The sequence below is a fragment of the Salmo salar genome, chromosome ssa02 (assembly GCF_905237065.1).
Source record: "Salmo salar chromosome ssa02, Ssal_v3.1, whole genome shotgun sequence".
Lineage (NCBI taxonomy): Eukaryota > Metazoa > Chordata > Actinopteri > Salmoniformes > Salmonidae > Salmo > Salmo salar.
In genome coordinates, this window is record NC_059443.1 from 26,183,159 (window position 1) to 26,208,897 (window position 25,739).

At 40.3% G+C, this 25,739-nt stretch overlaps 1 protein-coding gene across 1 annotated transcript; it reads left to right on the forward strand.

Moving 5' to 3' along the window:
- Nucleotides 1–458: 458 nt before the first annotated feature.
- On the forward strand, nt 459–14,814 carry LOC106577754 (annexin A7). The gene is made up of 2 exons (XM_014156076.2): nt 459–1,084; nt 14,033–14,814. Exons 1-2 carry the CDS (start codon nt 671–673, stop codon nt 14,183–14,185), a joined length of 567 nt encoding a protein of 188 aa, XP_014011551.1. The 5' UTR covers nt 459–670; the 3' UTR covers nt 14,186–14,814.
- The last annotated feature ends 10,925 nt before the right edge of the window (nt 14,815–25,739 follow it).

Consider the following 25,739-nt stretch of genomic DNA (forward strand, 5'->3'; position numbering starts at 1 on the left):
TAGTATTACTGTTTGTTACATTATGATGTTATATTGTCATTATGATACATTATCTTGTTACATTATCTTTGTTACTTTATCTTCTTATTCTTCAATCAACAGTCTTTGCTGTTTTTTTCCTGTGTTTACTTACCATAAATAAATCCTTTAAGGATCTCTTTTGTTATAGTTTTACCTTATTACAGTATCAAATGTACAGTTTTGCATATCAAAGAAAATAAGTACTTGAATTTCTCTGAACATTTGCACTGATGAGTCATCAATAAGTACAATAATTCAATGTGACTGTTACTGGTGTAGTTCAAAATATCACCATGGGGTTGCGCCCAACTCCTATCCAGACTATGGTACCTCCGCATTAGATGGACAGCATTTCTGCCTGACCGCTAGAGTTGTTATTTGACTCCAGTCAGCTACTCAGTCTTTCCCCACCCCTAACCGTTCCCTGTCAGCTCACCCACACAGGCCTCCTCTAAGCCTATTGAGCTGCCAGGGACGGACAGGGGAGGGGAATAGAGAGTGTAATTGCTTGCTTTACTCAGCTTGTAGGCAGGCAGACAGTTTAGGAAGAGAGACACATAAGAACGCTTGGAGAGATTGAGAGGAGGCACAAAATAAAGAAAGAGAGAAGAAAGATAAAAGGGAAACAAATCACCAACAGCACAAAAAAATGGATCCCAACAAGATGCCAAACGCCCCACCACCAGGCTGGAACCCAGATGAGAAGTCTGGGATGGGACAACCAGCTCCTCCACCCTACCAGGACCACCCCCAGTACCCCAACGCAGGATACCCCGCACCAGCAGGCTACCAAGCACCAGCAGGCTACCCCCCCAATCCCCAGGGCTACGCACCACCGCCACAGTATGGAGGAGCTCCCGGGGCCCCTTACAGCCAGCCATACCACCAGGGACAGTACCCCCCGGGACAGTACCCCCAGTCCACCGTCACAGTCCAGCCTACGGTGTTTGTTACCCATGGAGCTCTGCCTTACCCTCTGCCAGACTACCTGGGCTACTCCATTTTCACCATGCTGTGCTGCTGCCTGCCACTTGGCATTGCTGCACTTATCTACTCCATCTCGGTGAGTGGGACTTTTATTGCTGTTTTAAGAGTATTCAAATGTAATGTAGACAAATGTGTTTCTAGTAGAGCTGTATCCCAAATAATCCACAGAACATAACTTGTTTCATTTTGTAGAGTAGTCAGTAGTGTATTTCTCACTCTAGTCTTTTTTTAGCATTATCCAAGAAACCCAGTTACCGGTTTTGTTTAAATAAGGGCCCGCCTCTCTCTCTCTCTCTCTTTAGAGTCAGTGATCTGACTTTTGACTTGGTGGTGGGCTGCATAGCTGGGGAGAGGGACATGTTTGTGATAGTTTTGGCCTTACAGTGTGGGTGTCTCACAGTCTTGAGTTCTGTTTTGAATAAGGTCCTGAGGATAGGTTGGTTTAATGGGATCTGGGGAGGGGAGATGGGGAGCGGAGTGGGAATCGGGGAGAGTGTGTGTAAGAAAGGGAGGGACCCTTCCCGGAATATGGGTGATGATGCGGGTGCCTTGACTGTCAGTGACGTAAGAGGGGGAGGTATTCAACATTTAAAAGGTATTCTGGGATTATCAAATTGCAGAAGACGAAAGGAGAACTCCAACAACCCTCCATCTTGTCCTTTGCCAAACCTCACCCTCTAATGGACAGACACACTGAGAAGAGGGGTAGGAAAGGGCTGGAAACCCTGGTCTATCCAAGTCAATTTCAATTTAAGGGGCTTTATTGGCATGGGAAACATATGTTTAAATTGCCAAAGCCAGTTAAATAGATAATAAACAAAAGTTGAATAGACAATAAAAAATGTACAGTAAACATTACACTTACAAAAGTTACAAAAGAATAAAGACATTTAAAATGTCATTATGTCTATGTACAGTGTTGTAATGATGTGCAAATAGTTAAAGTACAAAAGGGAAAATAAATAAAACATAAATATAGGTTGTATTTACAATGATGTGTGTTTTTCACTGGTTGCCCTTTTCTTTTGGCAACAGGTCACAAATCTTGCTGCTATGATTGCACACTGTGGTATTTTACAGATTGTACACTGTGGATTTGTTTTCAAATTCTTTGTGGGTCTGTGTAATCTGAGGGAAATATGTATTTCTAATATGGTCATACGATTGGCAGGAGGTTAGGAAATACATCTCAGTTTCCACCTCATTTTGTGGGCACATAGCAAGTCTCTTTACTTACTTACTGGGATTACAAACGCATATCAGGATAGACAGCTAATTGTTGACCAGGTATGACTCATATAGATCAATGTGGGTAATGGTGGAAACATCTGGGTCAAAGCCTGGTAAAGAGAGAAAGGAGGTTGAAGACCTCTAAGATGTTATTATGGGCATCTTTATTTACAATGAGACAGTGGCTTATTATCAAGTATCAAAACCCAGTGGATGACTTCAAATGTAAAAACAACATCAACTGAGGTTGAACAATGTGCTGGTGAATTCACTTCATCCACATCCATCATAGACATATTCACGCAGTAAAGTTCCTCCTCTCCTGGGCAAGTCAAGAGCTATTATATACTGTCAAATATTTCCTATTTTCATATTTGTACTGTGTTTGTACTTGAGCTTATGTCCTCAAAAGTGACTACACTTCAGCAACTATTTTTGCCAGAAAGGTGAGATGTTAACCTTTCTTTGAGTATGTAGAATTACTAGTTATTGTTTATGGCCCTCTCATGATAAATAATTACTTTTGGGGCCGCATGGAATATTCAATAAATAACATTTTATATATAAATAAAGACTTGCTAAAGCGCACATTTTCTGCGTTTTGACCCGTCTCTCTGTGCATTTTAACGCACTTAACGCCAACATCTCTCAAATTTTTCACCATTATAAAGCTCTAACTATTTTGTTACTTTCACAACGTCATTTCTGTAGATGATTATTTATTTTGTGATTAGTAATTCATTTTAAGGGAGAAAAAAACAACAACCTGTCCCTCATTTAAAGGTCAAGCCTGTTACATAGCCTCTCGTTTTAATATGGTGAAACTATTCCTTTTTAAATATTATTTTCAAAAGAAACATTGAACATCTAATAGTCAAATAATTGTGTAAAAGCAGATGAGCTCGTCTACTCTTTTTGACCATATTCTGGTGTTTTGTGGTGGAAAACTGAGTGGGTTGAGCATAACAGGTCAACAGTGTTACACATAGATAGACAGGCTAGAAATGTTTTCACAATAATAATAAACATTGTGAAGCTTGCATTCAATTGCCCCTCCCTGTTGAACACAACAAACTTCCATTTCCCATGTAACAAGGGGATTTACAGTGTAACGATCATACCTGTTGGCACTTAAAGTATATTAATAGGCACTGTTAGCAGTTGATGTTATTCTTCAATAACACAGACCCCAAAGCAACAAAAAAAAAGAACACGTCATAGTTGTTATGCTGGAAAGTAGATGACAGATGTTCCTTCTTCCCTGTCCTCAGTGATTCTCCACAGAACAAAGAGACAGGATGTAACAGGACCCAACCCTAGCCTGTGGTTAACCATTTAGAATTCCTTGCAGTAAAATTGGGCCAATGGCCAAATAACAAGTAGCTCGTTTCAGGCTCAATGTATAGAAAATTTGAACCAATTAGAACTTTCCACATGTAGCTATGAGTCCCGGACTGAAATTCCATCCATGTCTCTGACCCATTAATCAATGTTTCCCTATTACAGAAAAACAGCTATTTCCATTGATCATTATTTCCCTCTTGACCTTTAATCCTCTGCGTTGTGTACTTATCTTCAAATATTCTTACATCACTTACTATAGTATTTTTTTTATTTAACCTTGAGGTGGGAAAACATGTTTTATATTAAGTTGAACATGTGCTCATTATGACATAATGTTAAAATTAGGTTTAAAACATTTTTGGTGGAACGACCCACATCACAGAGTGGATCATCTTGGCATGCTCTTGTAATCTCATATCCATGACTCATTGCCATAAAGTTATGTTCCATTTTCTCCTAAACTGAAGCAACCAGAGCTGATTCTTATCTGTACAACACCCTAAAGTCATTGGGAAAACAAATTCATGCCTCCTTATCTTTTGGGTATCAACACAAACAACAGACTGTTGTTTCTGTAGTTTTTTTTCTCTCCAGTTTTACACAACTGAAAAGGCTATCTGGGGACAGACAGCATGAAGGCATCCAGAAGATACTCTGGAATCAATCTGTCAGACCTAGGTTTGATTTGATGCTTTAAACCTCTTAAGGATCTGACCCTTTTTTCCCATTTTCATCTAAAATGACATACCCAAATCTAACTGCCTGTAGCTCTTGACCTGAAGCAAGGATATGTATATTACTGGTACTATTTGAAAGGAAACACTTTGAAGTTTGTGGAAATGTGAAATTAATGTAGGAGATTATAACACATTAGATCTGGTAAAAGATAATGCACTAACTAGAATAGAAATTGTGATAAATATAATGGAATAATGGCCTACTTATAGTAAACAGTTGAGAGAGTAGGCATGACCACACCCAGTTCAGACCTGGAGGAGACATAATGGGTGAGTGGTGTATTATCTCTCTAAGAGGCTACTTGACGCTCTGCCAGAGAGCTTGGGCATGACTATCCCACCCCGAGCCCTTCCCACCCTGACTCAGTTGCGGCAAGCTGCAGTTGCCAGTGTTTGGTGGGCACTGCGTACAGAGGTGACAAGCCGCACTGCAAACACAGTTTTCTCTTCTGTCTCTCCCAGTCAGCAGCTCTGTCTGACTTGCACTTACACTTAATGCCCACTCACATAGAGTACACTACCGGCCCATCTTAAAACTATTCCCAGACAGGGAGAGATAGAAAGAAGTTATGTATCTAGGAAAATGTATGTTCCAAAGAATGTGTTACTGTACATTGTTTCTTCCTTAAAAATAAATGTAGAAAGAAAAGGAGGTATGGAGTTATGTCCTGTATGAGAAAGCTGGGGAAATTATGACTTCCTATTTCCTGCCGGCTACTGTTGTGGAAATGATTCCCTTGGATTACATACAGTGCATTCGGAAAGTATTCAGACCCCTTAACTTTTTCCACATTTTGTTACATTACAGCGTTATTCTAAAATGGATTAAATAGTTTTTCCCCCCATCAATCTACACACAATAACCCATAATGACAAAGAAAAAATGTTTTGGGGAATTTTTTGTAAATTTATAACAAATAAAAAACAGAAATATCACATTTACATAAGTATTCAGACCCTTTACTCAGTACTTTGTTGAAGCACTTTTGGCAGTGATTACAGCAGGGGTGTCAAACTCAAATACCCAGTGGGCCAAAATGTAAAACCTGAACAAAGTCACGGGCCAACATTGAACAAATGAACCTTTTAATATGGACCCAAACAAGTTTTGCTTTAACATTGAATATGGAACAAGCATCGCTTATTACCATACAATATATAATTTAATTGTGGAGACATGTAAAATCGAATTTCAAATGAAAAAACACATCAATGGCATTCATTTATTAAATAAATAAAATTTAAATAAAAATCGTATGCCTCTTTTCTATTTGCAGCCTTCTGATTTAAATACCAAAATAAACTTTTTCCACTGGCTAATAATTTTACAAATAAAATGATAATAAATCAATCAACCATTCAAGCCCATGCCTTGTAGCAAGAAAAAGTGCACAAAGAAAACGTTAATTATTGCACACTGATCTAATCTGATGTGCCCAAGCCAGATACCTGGCATCTCTTCTTGGATGCTAGTTCATCAATGTCTGGGCTCAGGCTCTGAGCTGAAGAAATCCTCAGTATCGGCGAAGGTGTTCATCAGTCAGACGTCTCCTGTGAGTTGTTTTGGTCATCTTCATTGAGGAGAAAAGTTGCTCGCATAGATAAGTGCTGCCGAACATGGAGAGCATCTGAGCAGCTTGGGTGCGGAGCTGAGGCATTGTGTCAGGGATGAACCGTGGAAACTGTGCGGCGCCCACAGCATCATACTTTGACTTCAGCGTGTCGTTGCACTGGAGTTCAATCAGCTCCATTTGGATGTTGGTTGGTGCATTTTCCACATCAACTGCGAAGGGATTACTAAGCAGTTCAAACCTACATTTCTGGACATCGAAGTCGGCAAATCGCCGGCTAAACTCAGCGGCGAGAACACTGAGTTTTTCAGCAAACTGTGCGCATGGGAACACGGCGGTAGAGATCTGCGCTTTTATGGTTTGGCAGCAGGGAAAATGGCAAGGGTTTCCTTGCAGCATCTGATTCTCCCACAGGCACAGTTTAGTTTTAAAGGCCCTCACTGCAGCGTACATGTCTGTGATGATGCGCCCCCGCCCCTGAAGCTGCAGGTTTAGCGCATCGAGATGGCTCGAGATGTCACAGAGAAAGGCCAGCTCACACAGAACTTTTGCTCCCGGAGCTCTGCTGTATCCTTCCCTTTGGTTTCCAGGAATTGACATATTTCCTCACGCAGCTCGAAACATCTGTTCAGTACTTTTCCTCTGCTTAGCCATCTCACCTCTGTGTGATACGGCACGTCTGCGTATTCCGAACCACACTCCTCTAGAAAAAATTTAAACTGGCGGTGATTCAGACCTTTGGCTCTTATAAAGTTAACTACCTGTGTTACTGTGGTCATAACATGTTCCATCTTTAGGGCTTTGGCACACAGTGATTCCTGATGTATGATGCAGTGGTAAACAGTTAGCTCACCTGCACAGTTCTCTTCCCGCATCTTCTCCCGAACCATGCCCACCAGTCCACTCTTTTTACCGCACATCGCTGGCGCACCATCTGTCGTTAATCCAACGAGTTTATCCCACGGCAGCTTTATTTCAGTTACACATCTTTTCCCTTTTCCATCAGCTGGTCATACAGATTGGTGGCAAGATCACATGTGTGATCAGCTACTGTGTTCCTGCTCAGGCTCACGTTTGAAAATGCTTGCTTTTTCTCTGAGTATACGAGGTCACAAACTTTCATCATGCACTTTTTCACGAACTCTCCCTCATTAAAGGGCCGGGCTGATTTTGCGATCTCTGCTGCCACTATATAACTAGCCTTTACAGCAGCCTCACTTTGTGATGTGGCTTTTTTGAACATATTCTGTTGTGAAACCAAACTTCTTTTCATCTCCTCTACTTTCTGGCTCCTTTGAGTCATGTCCAGGTCCTTGTATTTGTCATGGTGTTTCGTTTCATAGTGTCGTCTAATGTTGTACTCCTTACTTACAGCCACGTTGACTCCACAAACAAGACAAAAAGGTTTGTCTTTTACATATGTAAACAGATATTCTGCCTCCCACTTGTCCAGAAAGCTCCTGTTTTCTGCCTTTCTTTTCGCCATTTTTGGGAAGGGATAGCGCGCTGACAGTTGTAGCGTCTATGTTGCTATGACTACTGTCACAGAGGAGAGGGCGTTTCTGGGTCCTGTCCTGATTGGCGCGTGAAAACAACAGCAGAGCATTATGGGATTCGTAGTATTAGCGGTGAATGCGCTGTATAATACCGGCGGGCCAGCTCTAGTAGTAATTTGTCTTGTCTTCCTACACACCTGGTCCAATCCCATTCATTACATGTTGTGTATTTAACCATCTGTTTTCCCTCATGTCCTTGTCGGTGATTGTTTGTGAGTTATGGACACGTGTATTTTGTATCGGTGTTATTTGTGTACTTTGGTTTTGGATTTATTTTTTTGTTGTTAATTAAAATACTCCAGTTTAACCAAGTTGGTTTCTCCTGCGCCTGACTTCCCTGCCACCTACATACAACACTATGACAGTGGCTTCCAAAAAGGCCTGATTGGTGGAGTGCTGCAGAAATGATTGCCCTTCTGGAAGGTTCTCCCATCTCCACAGAGGAGCTCTGGAGCTCTGTCAGAGTTACCATCGGGTTCTTGGTTGCCTCCCTGATGAAGGCCCTTCTCCCCCGATTGCTCAGTTTGTTCGGGCGGCCAGCTCTAGGAAGAGTCTTGGTGGCTCCAAACTTCTTCCATTTAAGAATGATGGAGGCCATTGTGTTCTCAGGGACCTTCATTGCTGTAGAATTGTTTTGGTACCCTTCCCCAGATCTGTGCCTCGACACCATCCTGTCTCAGAACAATTCTGCTCTGACATGCACTGTCAACTGTGGGATCTTATATAGACAGGTGTGTGCCTTTCCAAATCATGTCCAATCAATTGAATTTACCACAGGTGGACTCCAATCAAGTTGTAGAAACATCTCAAGGATGATCAATGGAAACAGGATGCACCTGAGCTCAATTTGGAGTCAGATAGTAAAGGGTCTGAATACTTATGTGAATAAGGTATTTCTATTTTTTATTTGTAATAAATTTGCAAAATTTCTAAACCTGTTTTCACTTTGTCATTATGGGGTATTGTGTGTAGATTGATGAGGAAAATGTTGTATTTAATCCATTTTAGAATAAGGCTGTAATGTAAATAATGTGGAAAAAGTGAAGGGGTCTGAATACATTCTGAATGCACTGTAGATAGTTGCATTCCCTATTTTATTGAGTTTGGATTGTTTGAGGTTAGTTGGAAATCTATGCAGGATATTGTTATGTTTTGATTTATAGGATTTTCCACATTTCAGCATGTTTTTCCTGGCCTAACCCGCGAGAGGGGGAGTTGCCTTATAGCTGAGCTTAGGGTCTGTTGTGTTTGGGATTTGCGCCAGGTTATCTGGTAGGGGAAGGAGGAGGGGAAAAAGCCTGTGGGAGGGTCAACAGAGGTACAGGCCTGGGGAGGGGAGTGCAACAGGAAATTCAACATTCACACAGTGGGGCCTTTCTAACATGGCGGACAAGAGGGCGTAATCAGAGAGCAGAAAGAAGCTATTGTGTGTGTGTGTGTGCGCTCGTGCTTGTGTGTGTGCTCGTGTGCGCGTGCTCATGCTAGTGTGTGTGTGTGTGTGTGTGTGTGTGTGTGTGTGTGTGTGTGTGTGTGTGTGTGTGTGTGTGTGTGTGTGTGAGAGAGTGTGTGTGTGTGTGAGAGCTTGTTTGCGTGTCTGTGTGTGTGTGTGTGTGTGTGTGCTCGTGCTTGTCTGTATGTGTGTGCTCGTGCTTGTGTGTGTGCTCGTGCTTATGTGTGGTTACGTGTCTACGGCTGAAAGTGTTTTTAGATTTGTGTCTGTGTGTCGCAGGCTGTGTGTTTTCCAGTCAGTATGTTTTGAAATGTTGTAGCGTGATTTGCCATGAAATAAGGACAGGACGATGAACAGATCCCTTTTGGAGATTGCACACAATTTCCTGGCAATTGTCTTCAAAAGGAGTCGCTTGTCTGTTGTTTCCCTTGACAAGTTTCAAGTTCATTTAGTAATCCATTAAGCATATTTTCCTGTCTTTGTAACATTCTGAAGAAAACGGTGCTTACACAGTTATTATTTTAATATTATTTATACTGTACTCTGGCATTATCAGAAAATGATTACACACACTAACTATATTAACCCCACTTGCTAGGATACCCCAGCCTCCTTTTATGAAGCGTCCCCTATCTGGGCCCCATGGGTTGTTGGGAATGAATAGGGCCATTACCACAGGTCCAAAGAGGATGTTGCTTACGCTGTTGGTATTTGCTCTAAACCCTGAACTTCATTGTGAATGATATCTTTATTGTGACTGTCATGACATGTTGAGAATGGTACTTCAACATTTGGCTGTTTGCTTTATCTCAGACATCCGTTTATGACATTCTTTTTTATCAGTTTGTCTTTTAGGCTCAGATTTTTTGTGTTTAACGTCACAGAGTGCACTTTGAGGAAACAGAGATGCGGAAAATAAGTTATAGTGGCCATGCCTTAGACTAGAAAAACATAACCAATCACAATTACAACTAACGAATCTATGAATTTGAAACATTGTCGAACACAGCTCCTTTGTAAGCAGGACCGTTAGTGGCATGAATCCAGTATGTGTTAAACTGAACCTATAAGCAACATGTGGTGAAAAGGGAAAGTGGCTGAGAATGAGGTAATTTAAGGGAGAATAATTTAAGGGAGAGCCCAGGTGCATCAAACCACACAACTTCTGTGTTCCACTCCAAGTAATTCTCCAATTAATACAGTCCACACTCCAAATGTTTCTGTCATATTTTAGGTGAAGTGTAGAGACTTAGCTGTCAATGAAAATATCAACAGCATTGTTTCAGTTAACCCTTTGATAGCCACTTTATCTGTCCACCCATTGTTTATACACACTCATCCCTCTTATCTCATTACTGACAGTACCCTACTCTACCCTCATGTACATACTGTACATTAGGTAGAATTTGGTAGAGTTTGTTTTTGGTCTACTCTTGTAAATATTGATTCATTGATTATTTCTTAGTGGAATAAGAAAGGATGTAGTTACTAAGCTAACGCACTTCTGTACATTGCTCTGTAACGTACAATTGACCTTATTTTAGAACCCCCAAAAAGTAATAAATCAAATCAAATTTTATTTGTCACATGCGCCGAATACAACAGGTGTAGTAGACCTGACAGTGAAATGCTTACAAGCCCTTAACCAACAATGCAGTTTTAAGAATATCCCTAAAAAAGTAAGAGATATTAATAACAAATAATTAAAGTGCAACAGTAAATAACAATAGTGGGGCTATATACAGGGGGTACCGGTACAGAGTCAATGTGTCAATGTGTCAATGTGCGGGGGGGCATGGTGTCTAGGTAATTGAGGTAATTATGTACATGTAGGTAGAGTTATTAAAGTGACTATGAACTGCAGCCTCGTTTGAATGCCACGGATGCGCAAATATGTACGCAATGGGGTTATTCAACTGTATTGTCAAGGAAACCAGATTAGCCGGTTAGCTCTATTCTATGACTTAACATTAGTATGAGATAGATATCTGCTAGCCAACTAGCTCTGTTTAGCTTAGCATTTTAACTGTCCATAACTGTCCATTTTTTTCATTTCACCTTAACATTTCAACAAAACAAATGTTAGCTGACATACTTGTATATCTATTAATTCAACATAAGTAGCTAAGAGGTTGCTAAATGCTTATCTAGCTAGCTTGCTCTGATTAGCTTAGCATGTTGCTGCTAGCTTGCTACAATTTACTCTTTGCTTCAAGTCTAAGAGATGTTGTCACATTTGTCTGACTACTGTATCATAACAATTATTTCAAAACGTTACAACTTTTAACTCAAAGTTTTATTTACAAGATGCTCAGTTCAAACCTCCGCTATGATTTCAAGATGTGCATCTGTTAAACTCTGCCCATTGACCTTTTAGAAACCAATCGGATTTGTTCTTCCCTAAACCAATCAGATTCTTTCTGCCCTTAGAACAAAGTTGACTACACGTTGACAACCTTCTCTTCAGTTACAGAGAAGAGCAGAAATCTGTTGACAGTGTAAATCAATAGTAGTCCCATGTGGCTAATTTGGTAGAGCATGGCGCTTGCAATGCCAGGGTTCTGGGTTTGATTCCCACCTGGGACCTGTGCAAAGTCACTCCGGATAAGATTGTCTGCTAAATGACCCCAAAAAATATAGAAATGCTCCCTGGGTCGCTCAATGGATGGCCTATTCACCAGTATTTCTGTACTGTCACTGAGAAGACCCTTTATGTCACAGAGATTAGAAAGACAGACTCCCACAATGATCTGATTATGTTCGATCTTGGGATTTTCTCACATATCACCCATCTCACATCCTGCCCCTCCCTCTCCATTAGGTCACACACAAACACCATACAATGTGTTCAGTTATAGATCCTCCACAAAAACAATTCATGAAATGTTCACTTTAGTCCAATTGCACTCGCCACATTGCTTAGAACAAATCACAGATTGCATATACAGTATTTTATATTTTATAAAACCCTCGAATAACCAGTTAATTGTTCAGAATATTTTATTTAGGCTTTAGTTGGTATTGAATATAATGTGGTTTTCAAGGAGCCTGGCTCGACAGATTAGATTATGATGAGTCATATGGACAATATGCTGCAGTGCTGATAGAGGCCATTGAGGAAATCAGTATTACGTGGGTAAGTGAATGGAGTCAAGCTTCCAGTAGGTTTCTGAAGCCTCATTTATAAACCGTGCATACAAAATATACCCCAAAATGTGCATGTGCAAGTTTTATTTTTAAAAATGTACTTGACGTGAGAATGTACTCACCTCCCTGCAAACTTCAGACCATGCATACTTACATCTGCTAGTGGTTGAAATACTGTATTGCAAGCTTGCAAGTGAGTACTTTGTGCGAATGGGGGATATGATGAAAATAAGACAAATTTAACAGGAAAACATATTAACAAGAACGCAACTATTTGCCATCAGTGAGAAGAGCAAAAATATGTTTTATTTTCAGAATCTAAAATAATAAGACAATCTTATAACTAAACATAGGAATATTTTTCCTATTTATTTTATTTTCATAACCATTGCAGAATATACAGTGTTCCAGAATTCACAGTATTCCAGAATATACAGTATTTCTCACCTTTTCTGGCTGTGATGGTTTCATATTCCATACAACAAATTACCAAGCACATCTCTCATTTAATTGTACATAGTAGCCTAGTAAATGGATAGGCTACTGTATATGTATTTCAAGTTTTGCAATATCATGGCAAAAAGAGCATACAGACAGACAGATGAGATGGAGGAAATCTTGTGAACCTCAAGGAAATGGAAGAAAACCTTTTGGTGGAGTGCCCAGAAAATTATTCAAGACACGCAAGTACACCGACCTTCAGAAATACAACAACTGTCCAGTGCTAAGAGAGCCAACAAGCCCTTCTCCTCCAACTAGCCGTGTAGAAACAATTATGATCCAGCTGTCAGTAATCAGGAGGAGGGTTTACAATAGCAGGCAGGCCTTCTCACTACCCTAAATTAACACAGAACCTCTCTGCCTAAAGCCTTAAGTCAACCCTCGCCCTGCTGTGGAACCAACTCAAATATTTCACCAGAGGACGGAAACAGATTGAGGCTATGTTAACAACGTCATGTGACTAGGGGGAGGTTGATTAAATTGAGACTTAAATTAAATTGAGTCAGTCACTGTTGAGTGGGAGAGATCTTATAGGGGGGTGGGAGGTCATGTTGTTCTTTTGTAAACATGGACTAAGGTGGCAGAAACGCTACATTTATTTCACTCTGAGAATTTTAGCTTCTGCTGCTTACCCAATAATGCTTTGAGTGGGTATTTTGGTGCCTGTTGTTTGTGTTTTACAGCCACTTCCTGTTTGGCACAAGACTCTTCCTAACTTGGAGAAAGAAAATCATCCAACACCACATGTGACACACATATACTGTTCAACTTTTTCTTAGAGCTTTACTGTTGCTTAGTGTGTGACTCATACTGACTCTTGTAGTCAGCTGCTCAGAGATGTCTATAGTGTAAAGTCAATGGCAAGGAGAGTCAGGGACACTGAAACTTCAGTTAGTTGACTCAATGTTTAACATCGCCTGTCAACTCTTGTTCTTCCCCCAAGACAAATAATAACAGGTGTCAAAATATGTCTCACAATATAGCACCATTCCTAAGACTGTAGCTAGGGGAGAGAGCTCCATGTTTGTGCTCCATCCACAGCTGTTTCAACTTAGTGCTGCTTGAGGTGTGGCCACAGGAAATCAGCATTCTAGTTGTTATACCATCACTAGTAGGTATTAATATGATATATTATAGATGCTCTGCAGTGGGAGAGAAAAATGTCCCTCTTTGGTTTTTATTTTCTGACTTTGTTGGCATGTTGGCTAAGTATTGTGTTTGTGAATTAATACTGCAACTCCTGAAATAACTCCAATCAAATATGAGCATGGCACTGAATCATCGTTGAACTCTCTCCATTGAAGTCTCTCTCTCTTTTTCCTGAATGACGATTACAACAATTACAACTCTCTCTCACTCTCTCCCTCCATCCCTCTGTCCTTCCATCCCTCTGTGCTACCACCCTCCGTCCTTCCACCCTCCATCCCTCCCTCCCTCCCTCCATCCTTTACTCCCTCCCTCCCTCCCTCCCTCTCTCCCTGCTCTCAGACTAGAGACGCCAACAACCAGGGTCACCAGCAGATTGCTGAGAAGAATTCTCGTCTAGCGCGGATACTGAACCACACCGCCCTGGGTATCGGCATCACCGTCATCGTCCTGTACATTGTCTACGCCATCATCCTGGGCAACCGTATCAACTGATCTGACACCTCAACACCGGCTAGCACCACAGCCACCGCTTCTCTCAACCCCAGCCCCCAAAATCATCCTAACCTTGACCACATACAATAGGTGCCAGTGACAGGCACTTTCCAAAGAGATACATCCCACTGGGGACACACTGGTTGAATCAACGTTGTTTCCACGTCGTTTCAATGAAATGGCGTTGAACCAATGTGGAATAGACGTTGAATTGACACCTGTGCCCTGTGGGATATATCATAATGCTGTTTATTCATCAATGTTTATGACACACATTTTGAAAAACTATACATCTAATGACTTACTTTTTTAAATACCTGCAGAACAGATAGTTTAAATCATTCATTATTTTGCCTGTTTAATTGTATATTTAATATACATAAATAAACACCAAATTATGGACACTAATTGTATTTTGGAATATTTCTAATACATTTCTGAAGGATAGTGTATGTATATTCAGTGTGTATGGATAAGTCATATCAGAGTTTAGAGACAGATTTGACAATGTTATGAGAATGCAGCAGAAAGAGACTATTCTTAATCTGAGAGGACATGTATTACTGGTTGTCATTACACAGAGTGCCAGTGAGGTTACCACTCACAAGAGTAAACATTTTACAACTCAATGTCAAGTATTTACTTATTGTTACACAAATGTATCAATTTGCTCAATTCAGTGTTGTGGGCTGTCAGCAATGACACAAGCAAGACTCAACTCAACTTATTTTGGTCAACTGTGGAGACTAAGGCCTAGATTCAATTTAAAGGTAATTTAAAGGTAATTTCCATTTGAGTCGACATATGCAGCGTTTACCGTGAACGCAGTCTCTCCGCAGTCGCAGGAACATTGCCTTCCACGCTACGGATTGAATCTAGCCCTAGAAGTCAAAATAAATTGCAGCGCTGTTCCAGTTTGGCCTTACAGTTGATTCATTTGGTAAAAATGTCCACACTATCAATGTCATTTAGAGTCACATATTGCCAGATTATGTATAACACTGTATATGTTAGGTATATATTTTATTTGACTATGTATTCAGTGTTGCTCAGCTCTTCTATTTACCAAGGGGTTGTACTTTATCCTTCTCTGAGTGTGTAGTTGATGGAAATAGTGTTTACCTTGTATCATGTCTGTTTGTTTGTGAAAACACAAAGGAAGAGACCATTATAAGAATGCAGATATGTAAACATAATTTGTTTTAAAATAACGTTCAGTGTAAATAAAAATCACACACTGACCTCAGAAATGGTTAGATCAAATGGCCTTTTGACTGGTGGCAGGGTACAACTAATAATCCTCGAGCAGGTTTTCATCAAGGATCTCTCTGTACTTTGCTCCATTCATCTTTGCCTCGATCCTGGCTAGTCTCAGTCCCTGCCGCTGAAAAACATCCCCACAGCATGATGCTTAAGGTCTTAAGGTGCTTTTTGGCAAACTCAAAGCGGGCTGTCATGTGCCTTTTACTGAGTGGCTTCCGTCTGGTTACTCTACCATGAAGGCCTGATTGGTGGGGCTGCGGAGATGGCTGTCCTTCTGGAAAGTTCTCTGATCTCCACAGAGGAACTCATCGGGTTCTTGGTTACCTCCTGACCAAGGCTCTTCTCAACCGATTGCTCAGTTTGGTCGGGCGGCCAGCTCAGTTTGGAAACACCTACTCATTCAAGGGTTTTTCTTTATTTTTACTATTTTCTACATTGTAGAATAATATTAAAGACATCAAAACTATGAAGTAACACATATGGAATCAGGTAGTAACCAAAAAAGTATTAACTAAATCAAAATATATTTTATATTTGAGATTCTTCAAAGTAGCCACCCTTTGCCTTGATGACAGCTTTGCACACTCTTGGCATTCTCTCAACCAGCTTCATGAGGTTGTCACCTGGAATGCATTTAAATTAACATGTGTGTCTTGTTCAAAGTTCATTTGTGGAATTTCTTTCCTTCTTAACGCGTTTGAGACAATCAGTTGTTTTGTGACAAGGTATGGGTGGTATACAGAAGATAGCCCTATTTGGTAAAATACCAAGTCCAAATTATAGCAAGAACAGCTCAAATAAGCAAAGACAAATGACAGTTCATCATTACTTTAAGGCATGAAGGTCAGTCAATGTGGAACATTTCAAGAACTTGAAAGTTTCTTCAAGTGCATTCTCAAAAACCATCAAGCGCTATGATGAAACTAGCTCTCATGAGGACCACCACAGGAAAGGAAGACCCAGAGTTACCTCTGCTGCAGAGGATAAGTTCATTACATGCTGACCAAACCGGACAGGTCGCGTGTGCGAGCGTCGCAAAATAAATTTTGAAATCCATGTTATTCAATTATTGCATCCACACTGCTCGCGCGCTCCAACGAGAATCTGCAATGCCAAGGGCTAAAATAGAACTCCTTTCTATTTCTGACGCAGATCACACTGCAAGTCCTGCCTCTCCCATCTCCTCATTGGTTTATAGAAACAGGTACCCACGTGCCATCTCCTCACTGGTTATACCTACATGGGTGATAGAAAGATGAAATGTTTTGCCGGTTGTCGTGGTAATACTATGAAAGTGTAGATGCCAATCACCATATAAGTTCAAAGATGAAAAAGCCTGAAAGGAGGAGAGATGACTAGAAACGATTTGGTTGGCCGTTTTATGTGTAGATTAATTGTCGGAGTAGAGGACCTTGTGCATTTCAGGTAAAATAACAACAGCAAGCTAGCTAAATAGGACAAATTAGCAAGCAAGTGCAAGCTAACTTAGCTAAATTGCCATACATGTTTAATGCTTTTCGACCTGTCCCCAAATTAATGTAATTGGTTCAGAGTTTGTTTTGATATTTTAACCTGCGTGTCGTGATCGCGTTTGGTGTAGGGGGACAAAATAAATGTATGCACGATAGCGCACGATGGCGCACGCTCGCAGCCGGTTTGGATTCCGTGTTAGAGTTACCAGCCTCAGAAATTGCAGGTCAAGTAAATGCTTCACAGAGTTCAAGTAACAGACACAGCTCAACATCAACTGTTCAGAGGAGACTGCGTGAATTAGGCCTTCATGGTCGAATTGCTGCAAAGAAACCACTGCTAAAGGACACCAATAAGAAGAAAATACTTGCTTGGGCCAAAAAATACAATCAATGGACAGTAGACCGGTGGAAATCTCTCCTTTGGTCTGATGAGTCTAAATTTGAGATTTGTGGTTCCAATCGCTGTGTCTTTGTGTGACTCCTCCATGACTCCCACCATGTATTTTTTTTTAAATACCTGCAGACCGGCTAGTTTATGGGTTTTCAGTGTGTATGGATAAGTCATATCAGAGTTTAGAGACAGATTTGACAATGTTATGAGAATGCAGCAGAAAGAGACTATTCTTAATCTGAGAGGACATGTATTACTGGTTGTCATTACACAGAGTGCCAGTGAGGTTATCACTCACAAGAGTAAACATTTTACAACTCAATGTCAAATATTTACTTATTGTTACACAAGTGTATAAATTTCCTCAATTCAGTGTTTTGTGCTGTCAGCAATGACACAAGCAAGACTCAATTCAACTTATTTTGGACAACTGTGGAGACTAAGGCCTAGATTCAATCTGTAGCATGGAAGGTCCGTTGAATAGCACGATTTAAATTTTAAGGTCATTTCCGATTGAGTCGACATATGCAACATTTACCGTGAATGCAGTCTCCTCGAACGCAGGAACATTTCTTTTTTCCTTTTGGTACACAAAAGAAGAGGCCATTATCAGAATACAGATATGTAAACCAAATGTATTTTTAAATAAAGCTCAAAGGGTAAATAAATCACACATTCTAATTTCAAACACATTTAGATCAAAAGCCTTTTGACTGGCAGCAGGGTACAATTAATAGTCCACTAAAAAGCATGATTAATCTTAACACTGAATATTTCTCTCTTTACCCTGTGATTTATGTATATTAGCATTTGTAATATCTATACAGTACCAGTCAAAGGTTTGGACACACCTGCTCAATCAAGGGTTTGAGTAGGTGTGCCTGGAAAATTGAGCATGCCTGGAAAATACAAAAGGAAATTCATATCTAAAATTAAAAGTTATATTACAGATATATGGATTATCTCTTGACAATAAGGTACTGCCCGAGAAATCAGTGCTCTATGAACTGAACAAAAAAGGAGAACCTAAACGTAGAACCTACAAGCACAGATTCAATGCCAGTAAGTCCGCTCACCCACATGAGAGAGTCTATTTACACACAAAGCCACACAGCGTCAATTCCAGTAAGTCTTGCTGAAGGGGTGCAATGCACCCACATGAGAGAGTACATTGGCCTGCTTGGATGGGGGTGTGTCCTGGTTTATCAGTGTTGTCTTGGCTGCCCTCTGTTGGTTTGTGTAGACAACTGTATAGCTTAGCTTGCCAGGTTTATGTGGAAGACATATGGCAAGGAACAATACTCACTGCAATAATACTAACTACAGTAACAAAGAGGAAAATAGTATTTGGGAGTAACAAAGATTGCCCCCCCCCCCACCCCCCACCCCCACCCACCAATATGCTCTCCCTAACCTTATTGTTCTGTAGGAGAAAGGAAGTGCAACTAGAGAAGTGGAACCTGACATAACAGACATGAGGTTAAAACAGCTTGTAGAGGTTAATTGAGCCTAGAGGTTAACTGAGGCTACTCTCTCTCGCTCTGTCTCTGTCTCTCTCTTCTCTCTCTTATTACCTCTCTCTCGTTCCCTATCTCTCTCCTTCTTTCCATCTCTCTCTCTCTCTCTCTCGCTCACTCTCTCAATTCAAATAAATTCAAAGGCCTTTATTGGCATGTAAAACATGTTAAAATTGTCAAAGCAAATGGGAATAGATAAACAAAGGGTGAAATAAACAATAAGAAATGACCAGTTAACATTACACTCACAACAGCTTCAAAATAATAGAGACATTTCAAATGTTATATGTACAGTGTTGTAACAATGAGCAAATAGTCTCTCTCTCTCTCTCAGTTAGTGATAACACAACCTCTGTGATCAGATAGCAGGACAAAGTGCCTGGTAGACTAACAAACTCAGGACCAGGTCCTACTGTAAGTCTGTTTACCCACAGTATGCAGGCTAAAGGAGCCCCAATAGGCCTGCATGGGAGGGGTCACCACCACCTTAGCCAGGATATTCTGACCATTTCACTTTAGGTGAAACTTTAGATGAATGTGCTCACCTATTAGTGAAAAGCCTACATTTCACAGAACTTGTTTTTTAATGTGTTTGCATATAGTACATGGTATTTCAACATATTAAGCTCCACTCACAATTCTGTATTGTCACAGGACCATTGTAGTTCGAGGATTTATCCAAGACATGCAGCTGTTAGTTGCATGGTGTAAGTGTGTTCCAAGCAGTGGGCACTCCACTCAGAGTTTACCTCTCTGACTTATAAACTGGAACACATTCCAGCTCCAACTCCAGCCCACTCTACCCTACTGAGATTAGGATGCTAGTGTCCTGTTTGAAAAGCAACTCCATGTTGTTTCATGTCATTCTAATAGTTCCACCACAGTTAGAACATTGAGCCAGGAATTTCACCGGATGTATAAATGTGAAGTATCTGTTTGGCGTTTCCACTCACTACCAAATATGGTAAAGAGAGGAAGCCCAGTGGCCGGCAGTGGGATAAGATGGAGCTAGATGGATTTTTGCTTACATTTTGCACATTTTCTCATTGATGAACAGCAGCGGTGTGTGGGTAAAATCAAGATAGTGTCACGTCCTGACCAGTATAAGGGGTTATTTGTTATTGTAGTTTGGTCAGGACGTGGCAGGGGGTGCTTGTTTTATGTGGTTCGGGGTTTGTTGGGCTATGGTATTATGTAAGAGGGGTGTTTGTTTAGAGTGTTCCGGGGTTTTTGGTCTATCTTCTAGGTTAGTGTTTTTCTATGTTCAGTCTAGTTTTCTACTTCTATGTTTAGGGTTTGTTGATTGACCTTCAATTGGAGGCAGCTGTTCCTCGTTGCCTCTGATTGAAGGTCCTATGTATAGGGGTGTTTTTGTAATGGGATTTGTGGGTAGTTGTTTCCTGTTTTGTGTCTGTGCACATGACAGGACTGTTTAGTGTCGTTCGTTGTTTTGTATACATGATTTGTTTGTTTTTTCCTTCTTTTGATTTAATAAAGAAGATGAGTATACACGTTCCCGCTGCACCTTGGTCTAATCCTTAAGACACCCGTTACAGATAGACATTGTTTTAAAAAGGTATTGGTAACATTTCATTCACTACATAAATTGTGTAGGTGGCTTAACATACCCTGTCCCACGGCTCAACTACCCCATACCTGGACTAAATCGTGCCAAGAGATCTAATTTGTTTTGGACAAGCTATGTTTTCAAAAATGTCATGTTACCATGAATTCTGATCATTTCCAGGGATACACAACATCCTGAAGTATATGTATATATCTTTGTTACAAAGAAAGCTATATTTCACTTGATGGAGTGATGCTGAATGTAAAAAAATGGCTCAACTTACCCCACTCTCCCCTACAAACGCTGCCTCTGCAACCCTTGAACCTCATCATTAAACCCAAAGAGCAATATCCTGTTTTTATGTTTTAATTCTTCCATACAGTCTGATCAAAGTCAATCGGTTGATGCACTGTAATTACCCTGTTTATAATTCCCTATCGATTAGCTTTTTGAGGAATCAATGGGCAAGAAACATCAGTGTTCATCAGCAGTTTGAATAAGTATGTCCAGAGAATTTATGAAAAGCTTACGATAAGTAACACTGGTCCTTGCTCTTCATTTAATGAATATGAACCGTCTGTGTTATAACACAGGTATGTTTATTGCGCAGACAGGATATACATCGCTGCTTATTGTACTTGAAGCAGTGTGTTGGCATGGGTTTTGCAATCTCGCTAATGGTCCTCTTGATGTTTACTCTGAGTGGCTAGCAGGAAATGCCGTATTTGACTACTTCAACACACTATAATGTAATTAACCCTTTACTGTGAGCATACTTTCCACTTTCACTAGAGAATGACCACTGGAAGTAATACTTGTAAAACAATGAGGGTAAACAGTAAGTGCTGCTGTATCTATCTTTGGCTACAGATTTACGTAGTTTAGGATGTTTGTTGACTACCATAGATTGAGTTTACCATAAATTACATTTTATATTGTAGGCCTACTGAAAATCCCTCAACTTGTTAGCCCAGGTTAGGGGTACTCAAATACTATTTGTGAAAGTCCGGTTGCACAAATTTGATAGGTGGCGAAAGGTACAGATGGATATTGTTATTTATCGGAGTGACTCAAACGCTACAACAAAATCAAGACTAAATAGAAAGCCCAACTAAATTCATTAATTATTATGATTACATTTTTTTCAAGAACCGTGGTCCGTATTGACACCGTTCTGGTCCACCTATTGAGCCTGCCTGGAAAAAACAAAAGGAAATTCATATCTAAAATTAAAAGTTATATTACAGATATATGGATTATCTCTTGAAATTAACGTACTGCCCGAGAAATCAGTGCTCTATAAAGTGAACCAAAAAGGAGAACCAAAACGTAACCGTAGAAAACAAACAGAGTCAATGCCAGTAAGTCTGCTCACCCACATGAGAGAGTACATTGGCCTGCTTTGGATGGGGGGGATGTCCTGGTTTGTCAGTGTTGCCTTGCTGCCCTCTGTTGATTGTTGTAGACAACTGTATAGCTTAGCTTGCCAGTCTTATGTGGAAGACATATGGCAAGGAACAATACTCAATACAATAATACTAACTACGGTAACAAGGAGGGAAATAATATTTGGGAGTAACAAAGATTCCCCTCCCCACACTAATATGCTCTCCCTAACCTTATTGTTCTGTAGGAGAAAGGAAGTGCAACTAGAGAATTGGAACCTGACATAACAGACATGAGGTTAAAACAGCTTGTAGAGGTTAACTGAGGCTACTGTGTATGTGTGTGCACTCTTTCTCTCTTTCTCTTTCTTTCTCTCTCTTATTACCTCTCTCTTTTTCCCTCTATCTCTCTCTCTCCCTCTTTCCATCTCTCTCTCTGTCTCTCTCTCTCTCCCTCAATTCAATTAAATTCAAATGGCTTTATTGGCATGGGAAACATTTTTACATTTTCAAAGCAAGTGGAAATGATAAACAAAAATGAAATAAACAATAAGAAATGACCAGTTAACATTACACTCACAACAGCTTCAAAATAATAGAGACATTTCAAATATTATATGTACAGTGTTGTAACAATGAGCAAATAGTCTCTCTCTCTCTCAGTTAGTGATTACACAACCTCTGTGATCAGATAGCAGGACAAAGTGCCTGGTAGACTAACAAACTCAGGACCAGGTCCTACTGTAAGTCTGTTTACCCACAGTATGCAGGCTAAAGGAGCCCCAATAGGCCTGCATGGGAGGGGTCACCACCACCTTAGCCAGGCTATTCTGACCATTTCACTTTAGGTGAAACTTTAGATGAATGTGCTCACCTATTAGTGAATAGCCTACTTTTCACAGAACTTGTTTTTTAATGTGTTTGCATATAGTACATGGTATTTCAAGATATAAAACTCTACTCGCAATTCTGTATTGTCACAGGACCAGTTCGTGCATTTATCCAAGCCATGCAGCTGTTAAGTGATTGGTGTAAGTGTGTACCTCTATATTGGACTGGCCATCACAAAGCCCTGACCTCAATCCTATAGAAAATTTGTGGGCAGAACTGAAAAAGTTCTGGAGGCCTACAAACCTGACTCAGTTACACCAGCTCTGTCAGGAGGAATGGGCCATAATTCACCCAACTTATTTTGGGAAGCTTGTGGAAGGCTTTGACCCAAGTTAAACAATTTAAAGGCAATGCTACCAAATACTAATTGAGTGTATGTAAATTTCTGACCCACTGGGAATGTGATGAAAGAAATAAAAGCTGAAATAAATCATTCTCTCTACTATTCTTCTGACATTTCACATTCTTAAAATAAAGTGGTGATCCTAACCCTACCTAAGACAGGTAATTTTTACTATGATTAAATGTCAGGAATTGTGAAAAACTGAGTTTAAATGTATTTGGCTCAGGTGTATGTAAACTTCCGACTTCAACTCTACGTGCTCCCTGGCCGCAAACATGGAACAATTTTCCTTCAAGTATAATTTTATGTGTAGCTCACATATTTAATTTTTTTTTAACCTTTATTTAGCTAGGCAAGTCAGTTAATAACAACTTCTTACTTACAATGACAGCCTATCGGGGAGCAGTGGGTTAACTGCCTTGTTCAGGGGTAGAACGACAGATTTTTACACACTTACACCAGTTACATGACCTAAAGCATGGTCAAGCAAGTTCGGACCACTAAACAACTATTGATTTAGAACCACAGAGAGTTACCACAAGTCGCAAAGAAAACAGTAGCTGCTTCCCCTATTCCAGCACCATTTCAACTTCATCATTTCAACATCATCATATCACCTCTGCTTAGTCTAATACAGCGACAACTAAAATATACCTAAAACCATTTAGTTCAATCAAGGTAAGCTAAATAGGATGTGGCTGTCCGTAGTTCTGATTTCTGTGTGCGTGTGTGTGCGTGCGTGTTCGTGCAAGTAGAAAACATGTTGACTCATCCTACTGCCAGAGGCACAACAATGTATGAATGAATGGTTGGATCGGAGTTGCTGTTATAATCATTGGCCAGCACGGAGAATTGAGTAACACCACAAGTCCAAATCTCTATCTCCATCAATGGCTAATTTAGGAAAGGGTCCATTTTAGCTAGCTAGCTAGCTAGCCTCCAGAGTACAACAACAAAAGTGACTCCAAAATCCAAGCTGGCTTCCCATTACACTTTTTTGTTGGTGTGCCAGGACCATTCACAGTTGAGCTCGCTCAGTTTAGCTCAACACTGATTGACAAATTTTTTCTACTTTTCTAGGGAGGCCAAATGCTCGCTGGCTTCCCTTGCCTTCAATGCTATGGGTGGCAACAATTTTATACTCGTTTAGACCAGACAGCATCAGATAGATGGCCTACAGGTAGAGAGACAGAGGGGCACCGTTTCGCTCGCTCGGATGCTTTCTCCTGTGAGATACTTTCAGCCTCTTGCGAATTGAAGGAAAATTATGAAACACAGAGAGACAAAATATCAATTATTATATATATTTTTTTTATTGGTACATTTTTTTCGGAAGCCTGGTTTCTCTTGGCATCCATGAATACATGCCACTGTCGATGAAATATTTGCTCTCCATACATTTTTCTGTTTCAAAAACTATAATCTGTAACAAAGATAGTGGATTGCGTTTTGTAGACTTTACCCTTTGCCAAAGTTTCTAAAAATGGTGTTGTTTAAAAGGAGTGCAAGGCTGAATGGAGTTATTACACGTGCGCACTTCACAGAGCAGGCATTCCATATGGGAAATATGAAAATAAATGCCAGAACGTGCCAATAGGATCTCACTAGCTCATGCTTGGCTCTGCCCACCTCCTTGCTTGTTCTGCCCCGATGATTAATTTGCTCCCATTGGAAACAACAGGCTCTGGTCTATTTTGGGTTAGTTATCAAATTCTCCTGTTCAGGGTGCTTACGGTAGATTTCTTACAAACATGATGGAAAATGATTGATAAATTGGCAGATGACAGAATTCACTGTTGGATGGATATTGCCATTGAATAAACATTATTTCACTTATTAACACTTAGTTCAATAACAGTAATAAAAGTATTACGTCAGTTCATCTCCCACCCACTGGTGTCTTTGTGATGGGAACATGGTGCAGTACAAAAGAGGTTGTGAGTGTCAATTTGTTTTTAATGTTCAACTGTCCTTTCCTTATAAGGGCAGATGACACAGCAGTGACGCCAATGTAGAGTGTGCCACCATCACACCTTTCAGCAGTCTGAGGCACAAATAAGTATTTACACACTCTTCCACTGATAAGGGGTTCTCACATTGGACCCTAAACAGGAAATGTAGAAAAACAGTCTCCATTTCTAAACGCTTACAGGCCTGGCATGACCATACAGCTGTATTTTATTTGAATTGACCATTACATTTTTTTACACTGATATATACTGTAAGTTAGGCCCTCCTGAGGGCAGATAATGGCATTTGAATCTACAAGGCATTTGAATCTACTTCTCAGTAGATGTGTTTCATTCAATTCATGTCTTCTATATCTGTACCAGTCATTGAATGGGATGAACCAGTCACTGTCTCAGTGTCAATGTATCAGTCAATTAATGGGTATATGATTTGAGAAGAAAATCACCCTTGATGTAATACAGATTTGGCCTATCACAAGTGAAATAAGTAGTTGTGACTTTGGAATGGCATTGACCTTCTTGATAGCTTTACAGTTAATCAGGGAACGTAGAAACGTGTGTATTCTGATAAGACAGGTACAAGCCCTACGCACAAGGCCATTGGCACTGATATGAAAGAGCCACCAAAGTGGGTAGGGTACGCTTTGCCACTCACCTTAATAGGGGTGACATTGGCTACTCTTAAAATAACACTGCCATTTTGGGGCGGGTAGAGAAGGTGACGGCGGTGCAGTAGTATATAAAGCTGAGCCAAC